This window comes from Neodiprion lecontei, chromosome 3, assembly GCF_021901455.1.
Source record: "Neodiprion lecontei isolate iyNeoLeco1 chromosome 3, iyNeoLeco1.1, whole genome shotgun sequence".
Taxonomy (NCBI): Eukaryota; Metazoa; Arthropoda; class Insecta; order Hymenoptera; family Diprionidae; genus Neodiprion; species Neodiprion lecontei.
Genome location: NC_060262.1, coordinates 32,508,254 through 32,526,165, shown reverse-complemented (window position 1 = coordinate 32,526,165; position 17,912 = coordinate 32,508,254). Strand labels below are relative to the sequence as shown.

General features: G+C 41.4%; 1 protein-coding gene across 9 annotated transcripts in view; it reads left to right on the top strand.

Moving 5' to 3' along the window:
- The window catches only part of LOC107220166 (homeobox protein extradenticle), a 64,499-nt gene that overhangs the window by 23,269 nt on the left and 23,318 nt on the right, over positions 1-17,912 (top strand). For all 9 annotated transcript variants that reach the window (XM_046734484.1, XM_046734483.1, XM_046734481.1 and 6 more), the window contains one exon: positions 16,182-16,435. In XM_046734484.1, the coding sequence (XP_046590440.1) occupies positions 16,182-16,435 (254 nt within the window). The remainder of the gene's footprint in view (positions 1-16,181; positions 16,436-17,912) is intronic.

Here is a 17,912-nt window from a genome sequence, read left to right as displayed (position 1 = left end):
CCCGTAGACCGATCTCACAACGGAAGCAGGGCTGTAATTCATTCGAGGATTATTCAATCCCCCAGAATCTAACCTTTATTACATAGCCACGTACTTTTTTTTTTTTTATCGTACAATTACAACGAACTTCATCTTAAAATTAGCCTCGCGAACACGCTAATTATACGCGTACAGTGTACACGTATAAGCAGAGTGAAAATTAACCTGCAAGAAAAATACCAGAATTATCACTTGTGATTTCAAACTTCGCGGATATTGTACCGTATATACCTATATAATTTCATGAATTCGTCACATAGTTACGCGCTTCTAGATTCACCCTCCCTTGATTCTCGCTTCGAAGTATCGCGTGAGTGGTTAAACGAAGAATGGAATTTACATAGTGCCGACACACACAGATGTGTATATATATATATATAAATATCTATACGTAGTAATTGCAGGGGTTCCAGAGCTGGACAACCCTTTCGACCGTATAACGGTTAAAGTTTGAAACGCGGTGAAAATTTTGTACGAAAAGAAAATGTCAGCGTCACATCGCGCAGTATCGTGATATATATATATGTATATATGAGTTTATTTCTTTTGTGGCAAGTTCAGATTCATTCGTTCTCCGACGTCACGCGGATAATAAAGCTGCGTAATAAAATAGACAGTTTTAAACTAGGTGTAAAACCGCATTCTTGCAGCTGTAATATACAGCGAGTTCAATAGGTCACAGGTAAGCAAGTATTTGCAACGATGAGAAAATCATGGTGAAAATAACGAAAGTTCGAAAATTCTCTCGCCATTATCCGCACTCGTTATTACACGATAACTAACCGCAACTAATAAGCACAATACACAACAATGGTTACCGTATATAATACTCGTCCATCTTCCTCCCTTCATTCGTCCAATTATTCGGTTGATCATCCAACGGTCTTATCAATCGCTTATGCCTCGAGACTCTGCAACAGGGTGAGAAAAATAAAACCTAATTTTTCATCTCCCTTCATTGAAGAAGAAGAAGAAGAAGAAGAAGAAGAAGAAGAAGAAGAAGAAGAAGAAGAGGAGATGTCTGCCCGTGTAGTGCAGTCTTCTCCGTTGATCCCCTTCCCGCGGGGGCGGCGGAGCCGAGGGTGGAGGTGGATTCCGGGGGTTGGGGCAGCAGGAGGCTACGTGGTGTATTGATCGAGTGGCTCTCCGACGAACCGACACACACACACAACTGCGCGACTTTTCTCTCCGGTATAGAGAGAGAGGACGGCATGCATGCGCGGCGATATATATATATGCATGTACACTCATATACACACACATACGTACCTATGCATGCACCGTGTGAGTCTCTTTTCGCTGCAGTACACACATGTGCAATCGCGTATCGCTTACGCGTGCCTGTGGGTGTGTGTGTGTATAATATATATTATACATATAGAACAGGACGAAACGGAGGTACGTACATGCGATACGCTCGGAGAAAATAAACTCGCTTTGCTCGCCTCGCCTGCGTTTCTCGTACCTGCAGTGACGACGAAATAGGTATACGTCTCTTACGAGACATCCGTCGGATGTATAGTCATACGGACGAATGATACCCGAAAGCATTGTCTGCGCAGCGTTTCGAAATTAAACGAAGAAAGTAATTAAGATTGAATTACAATTAAACTCGAGGGAAATAAAACAGGGTGATAAGAAAGAGCGGGAATTGACAAGTTTTCGGGAACGGTGGGTGTAGGTATGTTTTCGAGTATTCGCAACGGCGTGCCCGTGCCGTGACGCGATGACGGTTTTCTGTCGTTCTATGCTTGGATGTGTCTGTAATAATGCGTATACCTTCTTGTAATGTAACTACGCGGGACGGCGAGGAAGGAAGTTGGCGCGTTTTATCGTTTACGACGTTGTCTTAACGAGGTTAAAAATTTACCCTACATACGGTATAATTAAAGTGCTTCTATGTACTAATTCGAAACGGTTTATCAAGCGCGCATGCCGGTTTTACGATATCCTTTCTAAATGTATGCCCGTTATACGACGGCGATCAACCGTTGTTGTTGTTGTTGTTGTTATTACTTACCTTTGCGGCGATCATCGTTACAGTGAAACTTCTCTTAACGGACAACTCTCAACAACGGATAGTCGAAAAATCTCGAGAAGCACAATTTACACGTTAATATTGTTCTTAATGCCGGATATTCCTCAACGACGGACAATATTTTTATACGAACGTAATATTACGTGTACAGTACACTTCGTGTACAGATCGCTTACTCGTTGTTACTAATTATTCGTCGACGCATTAATTATATTCAGGCACACATGTGAGAAAAGTTATTTTTAAAATGAACCAATCGAATCTCCAGGAAAATTCTTTCACCTCTGAATCTAAATTTTTTTGTACATCGAATATTGCTAACTGAAAATCTTTCCCCGCTGCTTTCGCCTACTTTCTTCCGTCGTTCGCACTTCCTTGGCCGACCCCTGCCTCGAGGGAGGGGGGCGTAATTGAATCGGCAAAAATAAATCACGTTATACGTACAAGATCGCATTCGCGGATAAGTGTTGGACTTTTTCTGCGTATCAAGAGTATTTATCAGTTATACTTCACGAACGGGTGATCCGTGTTTCGTTAAAATATGCTTGAAATTGAAGTTTCAAATGATTTGAAGACATGTCTGGCACATAATGACACGTTTTGATTTTTATCGAATATATTATACGGAAATAATTATCCGTTCCGTCTGTTTAAATAATTAAATAAACGAAACATTTGAGAGTACATATTTCCGAAAAGAATATTCGAGCCGTAAGGTTGAGAAAGTAATTTTCTAAAGTTACGCCGACCACGTCGTCGCAAGAACCGTCGATGGTACATCCTCGCACACACAGACGCATAACCTAAGAACCGGGCCGGGACGAAGAGACATTGGATACACCTGGTGTGTGTATATTGCGGAAACACTGGACTTACCAAGCAATAAGAATCCCCTCTCTTCCTCTGTCTTCTTCCAAGATTTTATTAAGCCTCCCCCGTTCATTTTATGACATCATTTTTATAGACCAGACCGCAGTTCTTTAATATAACGTCCGAGAGATAGTCACCTTTGCTCTTCTCCAGCGGGTTATCTCTTTCTTGGATATGCTTACAACTTATTCTAATATACCGCGCAAGCCTTTTCTATCGTCTGTTTCGTAATCACCTTGCAGACGCATCGCCGGTCAAGTATACAGATTATATTCGTATGCATCGATGATGCAATTGGTGTAAAGGTGTGACGAATGATCGAGCGATTGCTACAAAATAGTGAATGTGTGGATTGCGGGTTAACGAATCATTCGGTATAATTTAAATAATCCAGATTTAGTTCTGCTCTTTCGTCAGACTTTGTTTTTCTACTTTTATGACGCGTTTCAACATTGGCCTTGTTATAAATACTGTATAATAGTGAGTTCCTATTGCCCGATTGCTCGGTAAAACAAAAATCACTAATTATGGCGAAAGAAATGTTTTTTTTTTTTTTATATGCAAAGAATCGTCAGCTGATTGAACAGAAAAGTGTTGGGTCGGAACAGAAATTTGTATCATAAAGTTTTATTCGCATGGATAAAAATATTTCTCAACTCCTATACGTGTTTGGTAAATTCAACAATTCAACAAGATTTATCTGCGTTTGTCGATTTCGAATTTGGGACTGACATCGTGGTTTGTCGTTTCTGCAATTTCCGTGAAATGGTCGATTATTTCCTAGCGTGAAATTGCGATAACACCGTTGCAAAAAGAAAGAAAAAAAAAAAATACATTCCGTGTATGACGGGGATAAGTGGGTATATTATTATCATTTAAAATTGTAATTGGGATCAGATGGCGCGAAGCAAATTTGCGGGATGTTCGTTCATACCCTCTTCGAGATGCGGCAGGCCAGGACGAGCCTTACAGCCGACCCCTTGACTTGCGAAGCAGAGGGCGACGGCGAATTTTACTGCCGCGAAATCGCCCAATAATTGTTACGGCTCGCCTTTGATCGCGTAAAACACGTCGTAAAACCCCGCGTCTCCGCGGGGCCAGGGAATCATCAGCCAGAAGGAGGAGAAGGAGGAGGACGAAGGTAAACACACCGGTGGAGGAAAGGTGGTGATGAAAATGAAGAAAGATCGGAAGAAATAGAAGGATCCGCGCCGTGTGAAATACTCAAAAACATGAAAATCTGTCCCATACGCCGATAAAAAAGAAGACGTACGTTTCAAGAAATAATAATTGTAATTTAGATTTACTTGGTTTCGTAAAATTCTTACAGAACTCTTCTCAATGGTGGAGACACTTTTATTTCTTTTTATTTTTATTTCTTTTCATTCAACCGACCGGCGATCGATCAAAATAATAATTTGTTTCGCGAGTTGAAGCGTTTCTTTCGCTGTACCTGTTTGATAAATTATTTTCTCCGTTTGCGGAGTAATATAATGAGAAACGCGCAGGGAGAACTATAATTATTCATTTTCTTAGCAATCGTTGTTTTGCTAGTAACCGCGCGATGAAAAGAAATGCGACAATAACAGGCCTGGTACGCGTAAATCAACGTAAACCAAGCCGACCGACCAGCTATTTCAAGCTCTATCTCGACCAACCCTAAACCCAAAAGGCGGATGAAATGCGGCAGAAAAATAAGTTGAGCGGTCGGTTGGCGCGTAGGTATACATATATATCAAATTAATATTCATGAGTTTCTCGGCTATGTTAAAGGGGGCCCTTTGTGTTTTCGGGCCCTCAGCCTCAGCGGGAGATATTCTCTCGTTCCGCGATGGGTTTCTCAGCGGGGGTTTCGTCTCCCTTAGCAGGGCCCCGCAGACACGCGTTACAAATTTGATTGCCGGATTACATTTATAGAAATTGATTATCGAGCTCTGCCTCAAACGCAATACATGGCTTACCGTCATCTTTGATTCGAGGAGCTTTACCGCCCTTCGAGATAAACCCCCTCGTGTATTGTGTGTAACGCGTACACGATGCGTTGCATAAATATTAGATACCTGTATCCAGGTGAATTAGCAATGTAGATCGTAATAGATAACATTGTACACATTGTAGATGTTTGCACAAGTATTACACGACATACATGTATAACGTACGTTAGACTGTAACGAAAAAATTGACTTTTTTCTAAATTGAAGTTGAAAATATGTTCGTTCCAGATGACGAAACAACGGTGTTCAAGTTTCAGCTCTTGAAATTAATGTTTAGAGGTGCCTCGTCGCGATATTCTATTTCCCATTTAAATAATAAGGGAAGTTTTCTTTCTTTTAAGTTTTGGGATTTTGTAACTCGTCAAAACGTTAGTGTACTGATAAGAGAAGAACGTGTTTTTGTAGGGAATTGAACGCTAGACGAAAACGGCCTCTTATCATTTTATGATGAATCTACTCTTTCAAAAGTTATTTGATTTCGAAAATTATTTAAAGACTTTAAATAACTTTCGAAGAAGTAGATTTATCATAAAATGGTAACAGATCTTTTTCGTACAGCGTTCGATTCCCTTCAAAAATACGTTCTGCTCTCATCAGTACAGTAATGCGTGACGAGTTATAAAATTCCAAGGTGTAAAGAAAAAGTCCCGTGTTATTTAAATTGGAAATAGAAAATCGCGATGAGGCACCGCTAAATATTAATATTAAGAGCTGAAACTTGAACAGCATCTTTTTTTCGTCATTTGGAACAATATTTTCTACTTGAATTTTGAAAATATATATACGTATAATATATTTATAGTTGAAAACTGAACGGTTACACGCTGCATTTTCCCAACAGATGTTTGTGTAAAGAAAAAGTTGAGGAAAAAATTTTCTCTACTCGGTACTCGTATACATATAGAGATGTATGGGTATTATGGGGTATTTTTTTCTTGCGTCACTTTTTCAGGGCTCATCGTCGACCGCTTAGAGTTTTTACGTTATACTTTGAATGTACCCGTTCCCTGTTTTAAGCTTCTATTTTCTCGCTGTTTTCAGTGTCAAAAACAGTTTGTAAATTGATGTATATGATCGAAGTGTATAAGTTGGTAACGTTATTACAACGATCGCGTACGTTTATGAAAAATTATAACACATTTGTTTCGCAACTTTGAGATGGTAAAAAATTTTAGCAAACCTCAGCAAGGCAAAATATGCTCATATATTTTGTTAACTTGTAAATTCTTTCAAAGGCCAAAAGCATTATATATACAACTGCCAAATAGTGATTTTTTATTTCAATATTTCGTCATTTATATGTATATTAAAACTTTAACCTCGTGTTGAAATTTACTAAGTTTCCATGTAATTTCAGAATTTAAAATTTCCAATCCTTTGACTGAATTATGCGTTTCCGAACTCGTATTTTTTTCATTTCTAATCGGGAAGTCTGGAAAATAATACCATAGCTGATTTTACGTATCTACATAAATTCTGCGCATTATTATACACGCGTGTCAGCCGATCGCGATTCGCGTTTACTTACCGTCGGCAAACCTGCGAGGCTGACGCTCGTCATTGGCAGGAAGAAACGCGAGGAGAGGGTCTTTTAATGAAACTGAGACGAGGCGCGACAGGAACGCGCCAAATGGTTCAGGGGGTTGCTTATTTGACGACGTGTTGAGTCTCCGGCAAATTAAGTGCAAATCATCCAAATTCCACCGACTCGCTAACCCTCCCATCCTCCTGTCTCTCCGCATGTCTGTTATCAAATCGTTAAAACTACTAGCGTCTTACAGCTCGCTGAAACGTCGTCTTTTGGCAAAACTCGAAGCTTAAGGAGGTTCTACGGGAACTGCGCTAGTCGAATCAACTCGAATAAAGTTTCAGTCTTTCACTAATTTGACTCGCGTGTTATACGTCGAGATTTGGCAACGCTGTACGGATTATCCGACAGAAGCAGAAACCGAAAGCTTGTCAACACAACGTGACGAGCCAAAAGCTGTCCACATGTGCGATGCTGCCAAATCTCACAGCTGCTGTTTGGGACCGTAAAAATTTCACCCCTTTTCGATTCAAAATTATCAATATCTCTTCTAATAAATAATTAGTGAAAATAAAATCCAACTCGATAATAATTTTTATGTTACGTGAACATGTTTTATGCATTTTTCCATGTGTGTTTTGAAAATACTCTTTTCTACACTACGCGCATGCGGTGTCGCGATTCCAACCTCAATTTCGTGCTCTGTGAAAGAACGCGTAACACACTCTTGTTGCATAAAGATTCGTGTGCAACAAGGAGGCAACAGTTTTTTCATCTCCGACATTTGCGATATTCGTCCTCGGCTCACCTTCGACTCGTATTACAAACTTACACTCGGTCCGAAAAGACCGAGTTCGCCTTCTTGTTACACAATATACCACTAGCTTTAAAACCCTCGCCCGCTAAAGCTCGCTCGGGGTCGGATGCCTAGTGTAGCTGGTTTTTGTGCTCGTGGTCTTGCTACGCTCGCTTACTCGTTGTCAGTGTTTTACCAGATGATACAAGATTTACCAGATACCTCACGCCCTCGATGCTTGAGGATTGTTCAATGGGCAATAAATGTTAGTCCGCTAGTCCGTGAAGTCGAGTTTCATCAAGTAGCGGACCTCGAGTGCAGGAACTACGAAGCGCTACTCCTGGAGGTCGAAATCCACAAGGTAAGGGACCTGGACGACCAAAACCATGGAGCGCTTGTCCTGGAAGTCGAGTTTCTCCAGGTAGCGGACCTGGAGCGCAGAAACTATACAGCGCTTGGTCAAAAGTCACCAGGTCAAGAACCCGGACAGACAGAACTACGGAGCGCTTTTCCTGGATGTCAAGATCCACCAGGTGGAGGATCTGGACACCCAGAACTACTCAAAATTAGTCCTGAAGGACAAAAGTCACCAGGTCAAGGACCTCGACAGCCAGAACTACGGAGCGCTTGTCCTGGAACTCGAGTCGCACCAGGAATCGCAGGATCCAGGAGGTAGAGAACCCGGTACTCGAAATCTGCGGAGCGCGATTTTCACCCGTCCGCTCTACTGCGCGGTGGTTTCCAGACTGAGGAATTCGGCTAGCTGATTACTATACATGGCGTAAAGAGAAAAAAAATTTTGGGTGACGTCGCTTTCTGAACATCCGAACATCGAAAATTTGGTTTCGAACTTTAATACTATGTATGACGTACGATTTCTAGACACGGAGTATATATCGGCGGTGCCTTTTGTTCCTCATTCGCTCTGCACTACCGGGTTTGCAAGCGAGAAAAAGGTGGGCTGCCATGGTCGGGTGAAAAGAGGAGAGCTGGGCAGGTTTTGCAGGCGGTGAAAACTGGAAAAGATCCGTTCCCTCTCCCTTCAAAGTAGCGCCCTTCTCTGGCACTGACTCTTGAGGCCCTTCCCCCTCCCTTCCCTCTCACTCCCTCACACTTTTCCCCGCATCGCGCAAACTGAAGTCGTTCGAAGCACCCGTTGCCTTTTATACCGCGTTATATTGTAATGTACATTCGCAGGGACTCGGCGCGATAGCTACGCACCCTTTGATTTATGAAAAACAAATAACGCCAAGTTCACCGTCCGTGCTGATGCAGCCACCAACTCGATCTATTTTTCAACGATATTTCAACCGGCAACTGTAACCACAGACTATTTATACGTACATATATATATACATTACAAGTAGTATATAGATATAGAAAAAGGTCATTACACCCCGAACAAGACCATCTTTTATCGTATTATTATTCTTTTGATTGTCACTTCTACTTCTCCATCCTCCGCTCGTCCTGCTTTGCGAAGCTCGGAGTGCAAACTTTTTGCGACTGGTGAAGCGTCACATACGGTATAAGTGCATGCTTTGTTACGTTGGTTCAATTTCTCACAAACGTTTCTGATAAGCTTTCATTCCGGTTTTCAGACCTTTAACACACAGGTTCTTTATAGGCCGTACGTATTACGCCTATCATTCTAGATATGCAGTTTTTCAGGGCAAAACTTAGTCCTTTTTGGCGAGAAAGCCCGGCGGCCTGCACAGCTTGAATTTCTCAATGTGAAAGATGGAGAGAATGCGAGGAGGGGATGAAAAGGAAGGAAGGGGCAGCCGCTTGGGGAGAGAGTGATATTGACACCAAGGGTGCAAGATGGGATATTCTATCCTTTTTTTGATTTACGAAGGAATTAGGATTAGGTTGCAGGACTTGGCGCGGAATCCACCTAAATTGAGTTTTTCTCTTTTTTTTCCTCTCCTTTCTTTCTTTCTTTCTTTCTTTTTCCTCTTTTCCTCGTGATTTTTTTTTTCCTTTCTTCTCCCCGTATCCTCTTCGCCGGAGTTAATTAAGAACAGGTCTCGAAGCTCGCTCGTTCGGCGACTGCTCTGCAGGATTCAGAGATTTCAGCCGGAGGCAGTTTAAAATGAGGGAAACTGAAGAGGGGTGAAGAAACGCTGCCGGGTGGTAGAGACGAATTTAAATATATATCCCTACGATCATTACGAGGTCAAATCTTTTTGTAATTAAAGTTTTCACTCCTTAATGTCGGCTCGGGGGAGAGGGATTAGCACTTTCGATCGTCTCGAGACTAAAACAAAGCCGGTATAATACGTATATAACTCTTAGCTGTACGATTTTTATCCGCGCTTCTTTCCCTGTATTATATATCCACCGTTTTCAAAGGCTACTAAAAATAAACTTTCATCGCTCGAAAGATTTACAAATTTTATTACACACTTTGGCGTGTGAATATCACTTTCGATATAAAACTCAATCGATTATTATTTCATAACATTCATTACATTTTTACGCCTATTATCGAATTCCCTTACAGTCGTATTTATATGAGAAAAAGATTCGCTATTCAGGTTTGTTGTTGAACGGAAATTTAATATTTATTCTCTTTCTTTTCTCAAATTTACATTAGTTGAAATAGACTATTATTTTATAAACAATTGTTCGATAACTACGTATTGTTTAAATATGTTTTATTTAGATACACGTAATTGATATGTGCGTAAACAGGAAACTAATTTATACATGACGCATATCATTAACTTAAATTAAATTTCATTGTTCGCCGTGACTTGTCAATGCGGAGAATATTGTGTAAGCTACAGGTCCTTAATCTCGGACGACTGTATAACAGGTATAATAGGTGTGTCCGTCTGTTCTACGAATTTATATGCTTCTGTATGTATGGCGACATTCGGATTCAAGGGAGACAATGCGCAATTTCGAGACACAGGTAACACCGTGCACGTTATTGTTGGTTACGTATGCATTGAAATTGCCCAATTTCTAATATAACAAAACGGCGAAAGCCTCTTTGATTAATGTACACGAATTTTCCACCCCTGCTCTTTCTCCCTTTTTCTCTTTCTCTCTTTCTCCCTTTCTCCCTTTCTCCCTCCGTCGCTTAGATATCTCCGCACAGGCAGGCAGACCGGCGACGGGCGCGCACCCAACCCTTTGCAACGCCCCTTATCTTAATTGCTTTCATGCTCGCCATTTAGATCAATACCACGAGCTTGCACTGTTACACAAATTCATATTGTATTACCGAACCACGCCGAATGTGTAGGATTGGTTCGCGCAAAGTTTCAGCGAACGCATTGCAAGACCAAACCATGAACAACACGATTCATCCCTTTCAATATACCCCCCATGCATTGTTCTTCATTTTTAATCGTACTCTTGGAATTGAACGCGACCGGCAATTGTTGTAGATATATTTAATTGTAACGACAAGATTGAGATTCCCAGCTGGACCAAGCGATCGGCTTTCATTCTCTCCCTGCCGGTGCTGTAATCTTATTCACGCATTGTACGCCAATTGATCTTGTACACGTGAAAAGCAGTATTACGAAACGTGTAACCGAGTCTCCGCAGTTCTCTTTTACCATGTCCGTAAATCTGGGTTATCGGTACTCGACACGCTTATGAAATTTGAACCAATTCAATTCAAATACTCTAGTTACAATACACGATTTTCTCAAGTCGCAGGACTCCACTGGCATACAATATCTGACTATGATACATTATCTCAACTGTTTGACCTTCAGTTCTTTGAGTAACAACGTGTAATATGTATAATAATTTTGATTATCCTCACGGTGACGTCACGTTGCGACGACGAATTTCGGGTTTCATCCATATATCCTTTCTCGGAAATATGAATAAGAAGGATGGAAAAAGGAGCAAAAGAAAAGAAAATATATGAAAATTGCCGCTGGCAAGGAATTCCCCTGGCGTCAAACGGGCCGGTAAATTAGCGTAGTTGACACGGAATCGCGAAACCTTATTCACCGTCGGATATGCAGGACGAATGAATGGCGGGGGAGGAGGGGGGCTTCCTGCATTCAGCAAGGATCAACATCGTCCCCTTCACCCTTGCATCGTGCAAGTCGCTCCCGCGTCGTATAGGTGGCACCTACCGTGATGCCGCTATGTACACGCGGGGCAGACCGTCTCTGTCGTAAAATGTTTAACTGCCAGTAAAACCAAGTTTACGTGCTTGTAAGGACCTCCGACCCCGAAACACCCCGGACCCCGGAGAACCCCTCGCCAACCGCCGGCAGCCAGCAGCCAGGAGCATAAGGACCTGCCTAACACCCTAATGGCCAGATTATTGGGTGAAAGGAGTACTCTCTTACTCTCTCTCTTTCCCTCTCTTTCTCTTTCTCTCGTATATTGTAAACTAAGGAGAGCCTAGTTTTAAGATATTCAATTGCGAGCAATTTATGTTATTTATTTATTTACGATATGTTCAATCAATCTCTCTCTCCCTCTCCCCCTCTCTCGCCGAATAATATCAACAAACGTGTTCTTCGCAATTTAGTTTTTGCTCGTTACGTTCGTCGTCGCTTCGTCTTTCATATTTTGTCCCTCTCGATATCGTTCCAGCGCTTGTCAAAATTATTGCACGACCATTTCGTGCGTTTATACGACCGAACGGTTAATTGCGGCCGCTTGCAGTTATAGTGCCGCTTACGATGGGTTAACTCGTTGAGAGTGCAGCCGTATTGGTATTGTCATCTCTGACCTGCCATGTACTCGTACATCTTGAATCTGTCGCCATGAATTTCAATTACCTGCAGGCCCTGGACGATTCACTTTTTACGTTTATTTTTTTTCTTCTTTGAATAACACGTCACTTGAATTCAGTTTGTTACAATAACTATTATTGCTTTGCTTTATAGTTCGCGACTCTGAATACTTCACGAACAACGAACGTACGGAGAGTCTAATTGGCGAACTTCGCAGCAGTAACGTGAATTGAAAATTGATACACCGTTGATCTTTCTTTTTTCAAAAAAATTGAATTCAACATTCCTTTCCGCATTACGTTTATAATATAGCGCCAGAGTAATAGGTTTAAAAAATAAATCAGAGGTTTAACATGTATGCCGAATCTGCAGTACACACATATAGATATAAGACTTAAGATTACGCCAATTTTATCGCGTTCGCTTTGTCACTGTAACGAAAGTACTGATCTAATTTTCGCTGCATCGGTGTCAAAATTGCGTGAAATCAAAATTGTATAAATACCGTATCTTCTTCTCTTGTTCTACGAATTATCCCGGTGTATAAATTACGCATAACAATCTGTGCGCGGACACATAAATTGCAGCGAATATATCGATTATAATGTAATATGTATATATCCATAATATCCGCGGCACTCCGAGGGGTGAGATTAGCCAAAGTTTAGTTACAACAGAATCGGCAAACGTGGCTGCCTGCAGGCAGCGAAGCCTGGAACATAATTTCGAAATTTTTACACCTCGGGTCCTGCGGGAGTCGCTTTAGAAGTTAATCGCCTTAGTTGGGAAGAGACAGGGTTACACTTCGTATAAATGCATTACCCTCTTGCATTCATTTCACGGTCGCCCGCCTGCAGAGCTGAGGATTCCTCCTGCAGCCGTGGACGCTTACACAAATGTACGGGAGTCTCTTTTCGCTCGAGATTCACTAAAACTTCGAATGGAAGCAGAGCTGATTAGGCGAGTGTATGTATATTAGTGATGTAACGAATGTAAATTTTTAAGTATCGCGTATGCGAATGTACATTTTTAAATCTAGCGCCATTTCTCTGAGGCTAAAAGTTGTGACAATTGTTATCGACTGACAGGTACACCATTTCGGAAATTGCGGAGCTGATTCGAACCAAGCTGATTGTTTGCTTGATTATTTAACAACAAATTGGTGACAGAAATAAATTAATTTTGAAACTAGGGTGTGATTCGAACGGTGAAGAAAAACTTTTACGAGAAAAATTCATTGTCAAATTAATGTTTTTTTTTTATCTTATTTCATATTATTTTCACAATTTTCATCTAAGCAAAAGATGAAGAATTTGCGACAGTCACATTCGCAAAATATTCGCACGATTTTCGCGAATGCGGATGCGAATGCGAGTATTCGTTACGTCACTAGTATATATATTACAAAGGTTATACGTTCGGCGAGTAATTTTCATAAATTTTCATTCTCACAACCGGGGAAATCGACACTTTATTTTATTACTTTAGAATGCGGGGGGAGACGGTCGGAGTTCGATAAAGGGGAACAAGTTACCCATTTCGCTTTATCGGTAGCGGGTGAAATTAGCAACAATTAATGTTTAATAAAATCGTAAATCGAGATCAATTCCGATTTATCTCATTGACCGCGCACTGCCATCTCGGTTTTTTCTTTTTCTTTTTTTTTTTCTTTGTTTTTACGTCTGTACTTTTACCGGTTCTAAGTGCGTGATTAAAAGCAAAACGATCTCCAACTCGAATCTGCCGGTTAGCTACGAACGATCTCTTCGAAACGAATGAAATAAACCTGTTTACTGGATACCTAAACCGTTTAACAACGCGCTAAACCCGCAACAGTCGCCGCTACTCGGGTCGAGAGATCTTACCGCTGAACCCTCTTTCTTTACTGTGCTCTGCAGCTTACTACTTTGACGAGGATTTTATATCGTTTATATCCGTTCACCGCAGAAGAATAAAAAATATTATCGCGATGTCAACTTCGATATCGCTCGATAAAATGCAAGTTTGCCCCTTGACGACCGTTTTGATAAGAAAAAATACGTATCATCCTCGAATGCAGTTCAGCCGTATGCAACGAATTTATTTGACCGACTTAAAATTAACGTTTTGGGTATTGTAACGTGCGCGCAAACTTCTTCCTTAAATATTTTTATCAACATCTTATCACTTTTCCTTTTTTCAATCTCTGCACGTTTTCTACAATCTTTTTCAATGCAATCCTTATTCGTACGCCTTTTTATTCATCTTTTCTTACGCGCATTGTCTTCCTGCCTCCTATGGGATTTGTCCCGTTGTGAATAGCCATATATCAGTTGCTTATCCATCCGTCGGTCTGTCCAATTCTGCAGTGACTCGGTCTTATCCTTTCCCCTCCGCCGTGCAGTCATCAATCTCGATGAAAAAAAAATAAAAATTTAATAAATACTTGCCGTCGTATGTGCGGAAGAAAAATGAATCAAATGTCGATACAAATACGTCGACATGGAACTCGGAATCAACGACCGGGAAATTCCATGGCTATATATGTTTATTTTCTTTCGTGGGTGAGAATCAAACTGTAGGATGAAGTAGAATTTTCAGCCATGCGAAAATCTGAAGAATGTAATTTTAACACGTATTAAAAGATGGAGATAATCTCGACGATTCTCGCGGATTTTCGCTTTCGACATTTTTACTTTTTGAATTTCTATATTTTGAAATACTACGAATTGTATTTTCATGTCTTGGAAAATTCTGTATTCTTCTATTGTGTGTATATTCCATTATAATTTTTCACCCGCATCTTTTTTTTTTTTTTCAGATAGCGGTGAAAAAGTAGACTAACCGATTTATAGAAGCACAAAAATCTAATTCGTGGAATTATCAAAAATGTAAAAACTCCAAGTATAGAAAATTAAAAATACAGCAATTCGAAATGCAAATGGGCAAATATAGAAAAGTCAAAACATAGAACGGTAAAATATATAATCCTTATACACTTCTATAATATCGAGTGGAATTCCGAAGATTCGAAAAAGTTTAGCATTCTGCATTCCGACCTTTCTATGGTTTTCGTTATTTATACTTTGACTTCTAAATTTTTGAGTTCTGTAAATTAAATTTCCGCTTCTTTGAAAATTGGACTGCTCATCTACTTTTTAATCTTTCAACATTTTTACCCGATCCTTTCTTCGCTTCATCGACGAGGTTGCCTTTCCCTCGTATAATTATTACACTCCGTGCAGGTATCGCAAAAATTTACTTACGCGAGTCGAGAATTTTGTCCGGTGTTTTAAAGTAGAACGTACCGCTTGGTAATGTTCAAAATTCATGATAGAACAGAATAAAAGGGCAAAGAGCTGTGCCTATAAAACGGGGTAGAGCGTCTATCGCCGAGGAAGTATTAATTTGCCATTCGCCACTCCTATCTCCTATCCGCAAAGTTTACGGCCGGTCAAAGTGCGCGACATTCACTTGAAAGAGCTCTTTGACACCGTCGTGAAGGCGGGGGTAGTGCCGCGAAGATGGGCTTGTATCTCTCGGCGAAGAGGAGCAGTGAAGGTTCCAGGTTTTATGGCTCGTCCAGGTCCATCATGCGCCGTAAAAATACAATAAAACTGCTGTTACTGGCGAGAGCGCCCCCCGCATTGTACTAAAACCGGCTAAACCACTGCGCGTTACGTTCCTGCGGGAGCTGGGGGGATGCGAAACATCCAAAATCGTCGTCCCGTCATCCTCTCGATAGGCAACGAAAATTGATACGTTTATTACGAGCGAACGACTCGAACTCCGAAGTACAAACGGCGAACGGAACGCTCCAACGGACCGATAAAAGATAATTTCCTTCAATGCTCGACTAATGAGCAAAGTGTTTTCTCTTATTTTTATTCGAGTACGGGGCATTTTCACGGATCTACAAGGAACGCCTTACGACTGATTATATACAAGAAGAAAAAAAGAAAATCCATTCGTCTCCGCAACACGTATACGGTACGAAGGGAGTAGATCAATATTTTTACCGCAGTGCCGTTTATCTCGCGTCTGTAATCGCCGTCGATATAACGCGCGTGTATCGAGTGCCGTTGATCACGATCACTTCCAAGCACATCTTCACTTGGAACGACAACTTCACACGCCGTATATTTCGTCGCGCATGACGCGTAAAACTACCTCTCGACGAAACGTTTAACGAGCTCGACTTCTTTTCTGCTTCCAGTTCTTTCCCTCCGCAACACACAGGAAGAAGAACCTCCCGACCCTCAGCTGATGCGCTTGGACAACATGCTGATTGCCGAGGGCGTTGCTGGACCCGAAAAAGGAGGCGGTGCTGGTTCCGCGGTGTCCGCGTCTGCGGCTGCGGCCGCTGGTCCTCCCGGACAACCGGACAACGCCATCGAGCACTCGGATTACAGAGCGAAGCTGGCCCAAATCAGACAAATCTACCACCAAGAGCTCGAGAAGTACGAACAGGTAAGGGAGTAACGATCGGGTCTTTATCCGAGGTACGCTTTGTGTGTAAGCTTGTGCGATCCGGATTTACTGCGGTAAGAATCGAAGATGCGTATTCGCTGTTTGTGTATTCACGCGGGTGAATCCTGATGTGACGTCACGACTCCCGCAGACTCGTACCAGTCTATATGCTACAGTCGAGTTGAAAGATCGATTCGTTTTCAAGCATTTTCACCTTTACTCCGCTGCGTCGTCGTGACATTCGACGTTACGATTCGCCTGGATTTGGTGGCCCTCTCACTTATCGGTGTTTTGCGGTTTGGCAAACATTCCATCGAATGTAATCTTGAAGCATAGTAGGAGAGAGTGTAATATATATAACAATATACAGTGACCCGCAAAGTGCGGTAATTTAACGAGGTCGTATTAATTAAGTTTGTCTTAATTGAAGGAATAATTTGTACGTCGTATCGATGAAACTTTGAATTCACCCCGCGTGTTAAAAGAGGAACTTAGCCCCTATATACCCGTATATATAGGTGTAAGATAAGAAACGTAATTTTGAGTAAAATGCCGGGTGGCACGAGCTGCTGCTTTTCTCGTCGGCCTCGCTTCGACGAGCCAGTGCTAGCCGGGATATACGCCGAACGAACGAACGAAAAGACAATTTGCGTGCAAATGAACCGGCCTGCCTCGCTAAGTAAAATCTTGCATGTCAAGTGTGTACCTCGATACTGCGAGTACGCGTGCCGTTGTATAATGCGACATGGCGTAATGTCGCGTGTGCCGTGCATTCGCGCCAACTCTCGTTACTACACGCGATAGGAGGCATGCCAGCAGAATTGTGCCGTTCGCTGTTCGTTCGCACTCTAAACTGCTGCGCGTAAAAACGTAAAAATGTAAAAACTCATTATCATTTTCTACGTAAATTTACAGTCTTGTTTGAATATAATATGTGTATAGGAGATAAGGGTTTTAGGAACACGGTTCGTTTTTATTACAGTAGCATTTCGGTACTAGCGTTATGGGTATCATGTGTAATGGTGTAACTGTGAGGGCATTCGGAGTCTGTGCGGATAGTGAAGTTGGCATGACACTTACCTAACTTCAATTCAGTATTATTGATTCGTGATTTCTGAAATGTATGAATATACCTTACACCCGTGAATGAAAGGAAATAAGGTATGTTAGCACTGGAGACTGAGACCGATTTTTCGCTCGGTCTGTGCATATCCAAGACGAAGTCACAGAAATCACGTGAATATAGGTTACTTATTTATTTCCGTATATTGTGTTTGCTGAAAATGCCAGTTTGTGTAGTCCAAAGTTGCAAAATTAATAATATTTATAAACACTAAAGAACAAAATGTCAAATTTGTACGACGTCACCTTGGATATTTTTTCTAACAGATTCAACTTATAAAATGAATGCGAATACGCTTACGCCCGTAGTTGTTAGCCGTTGAATCGAGAAGCGTAGGAGCAGTTATGCTATTGA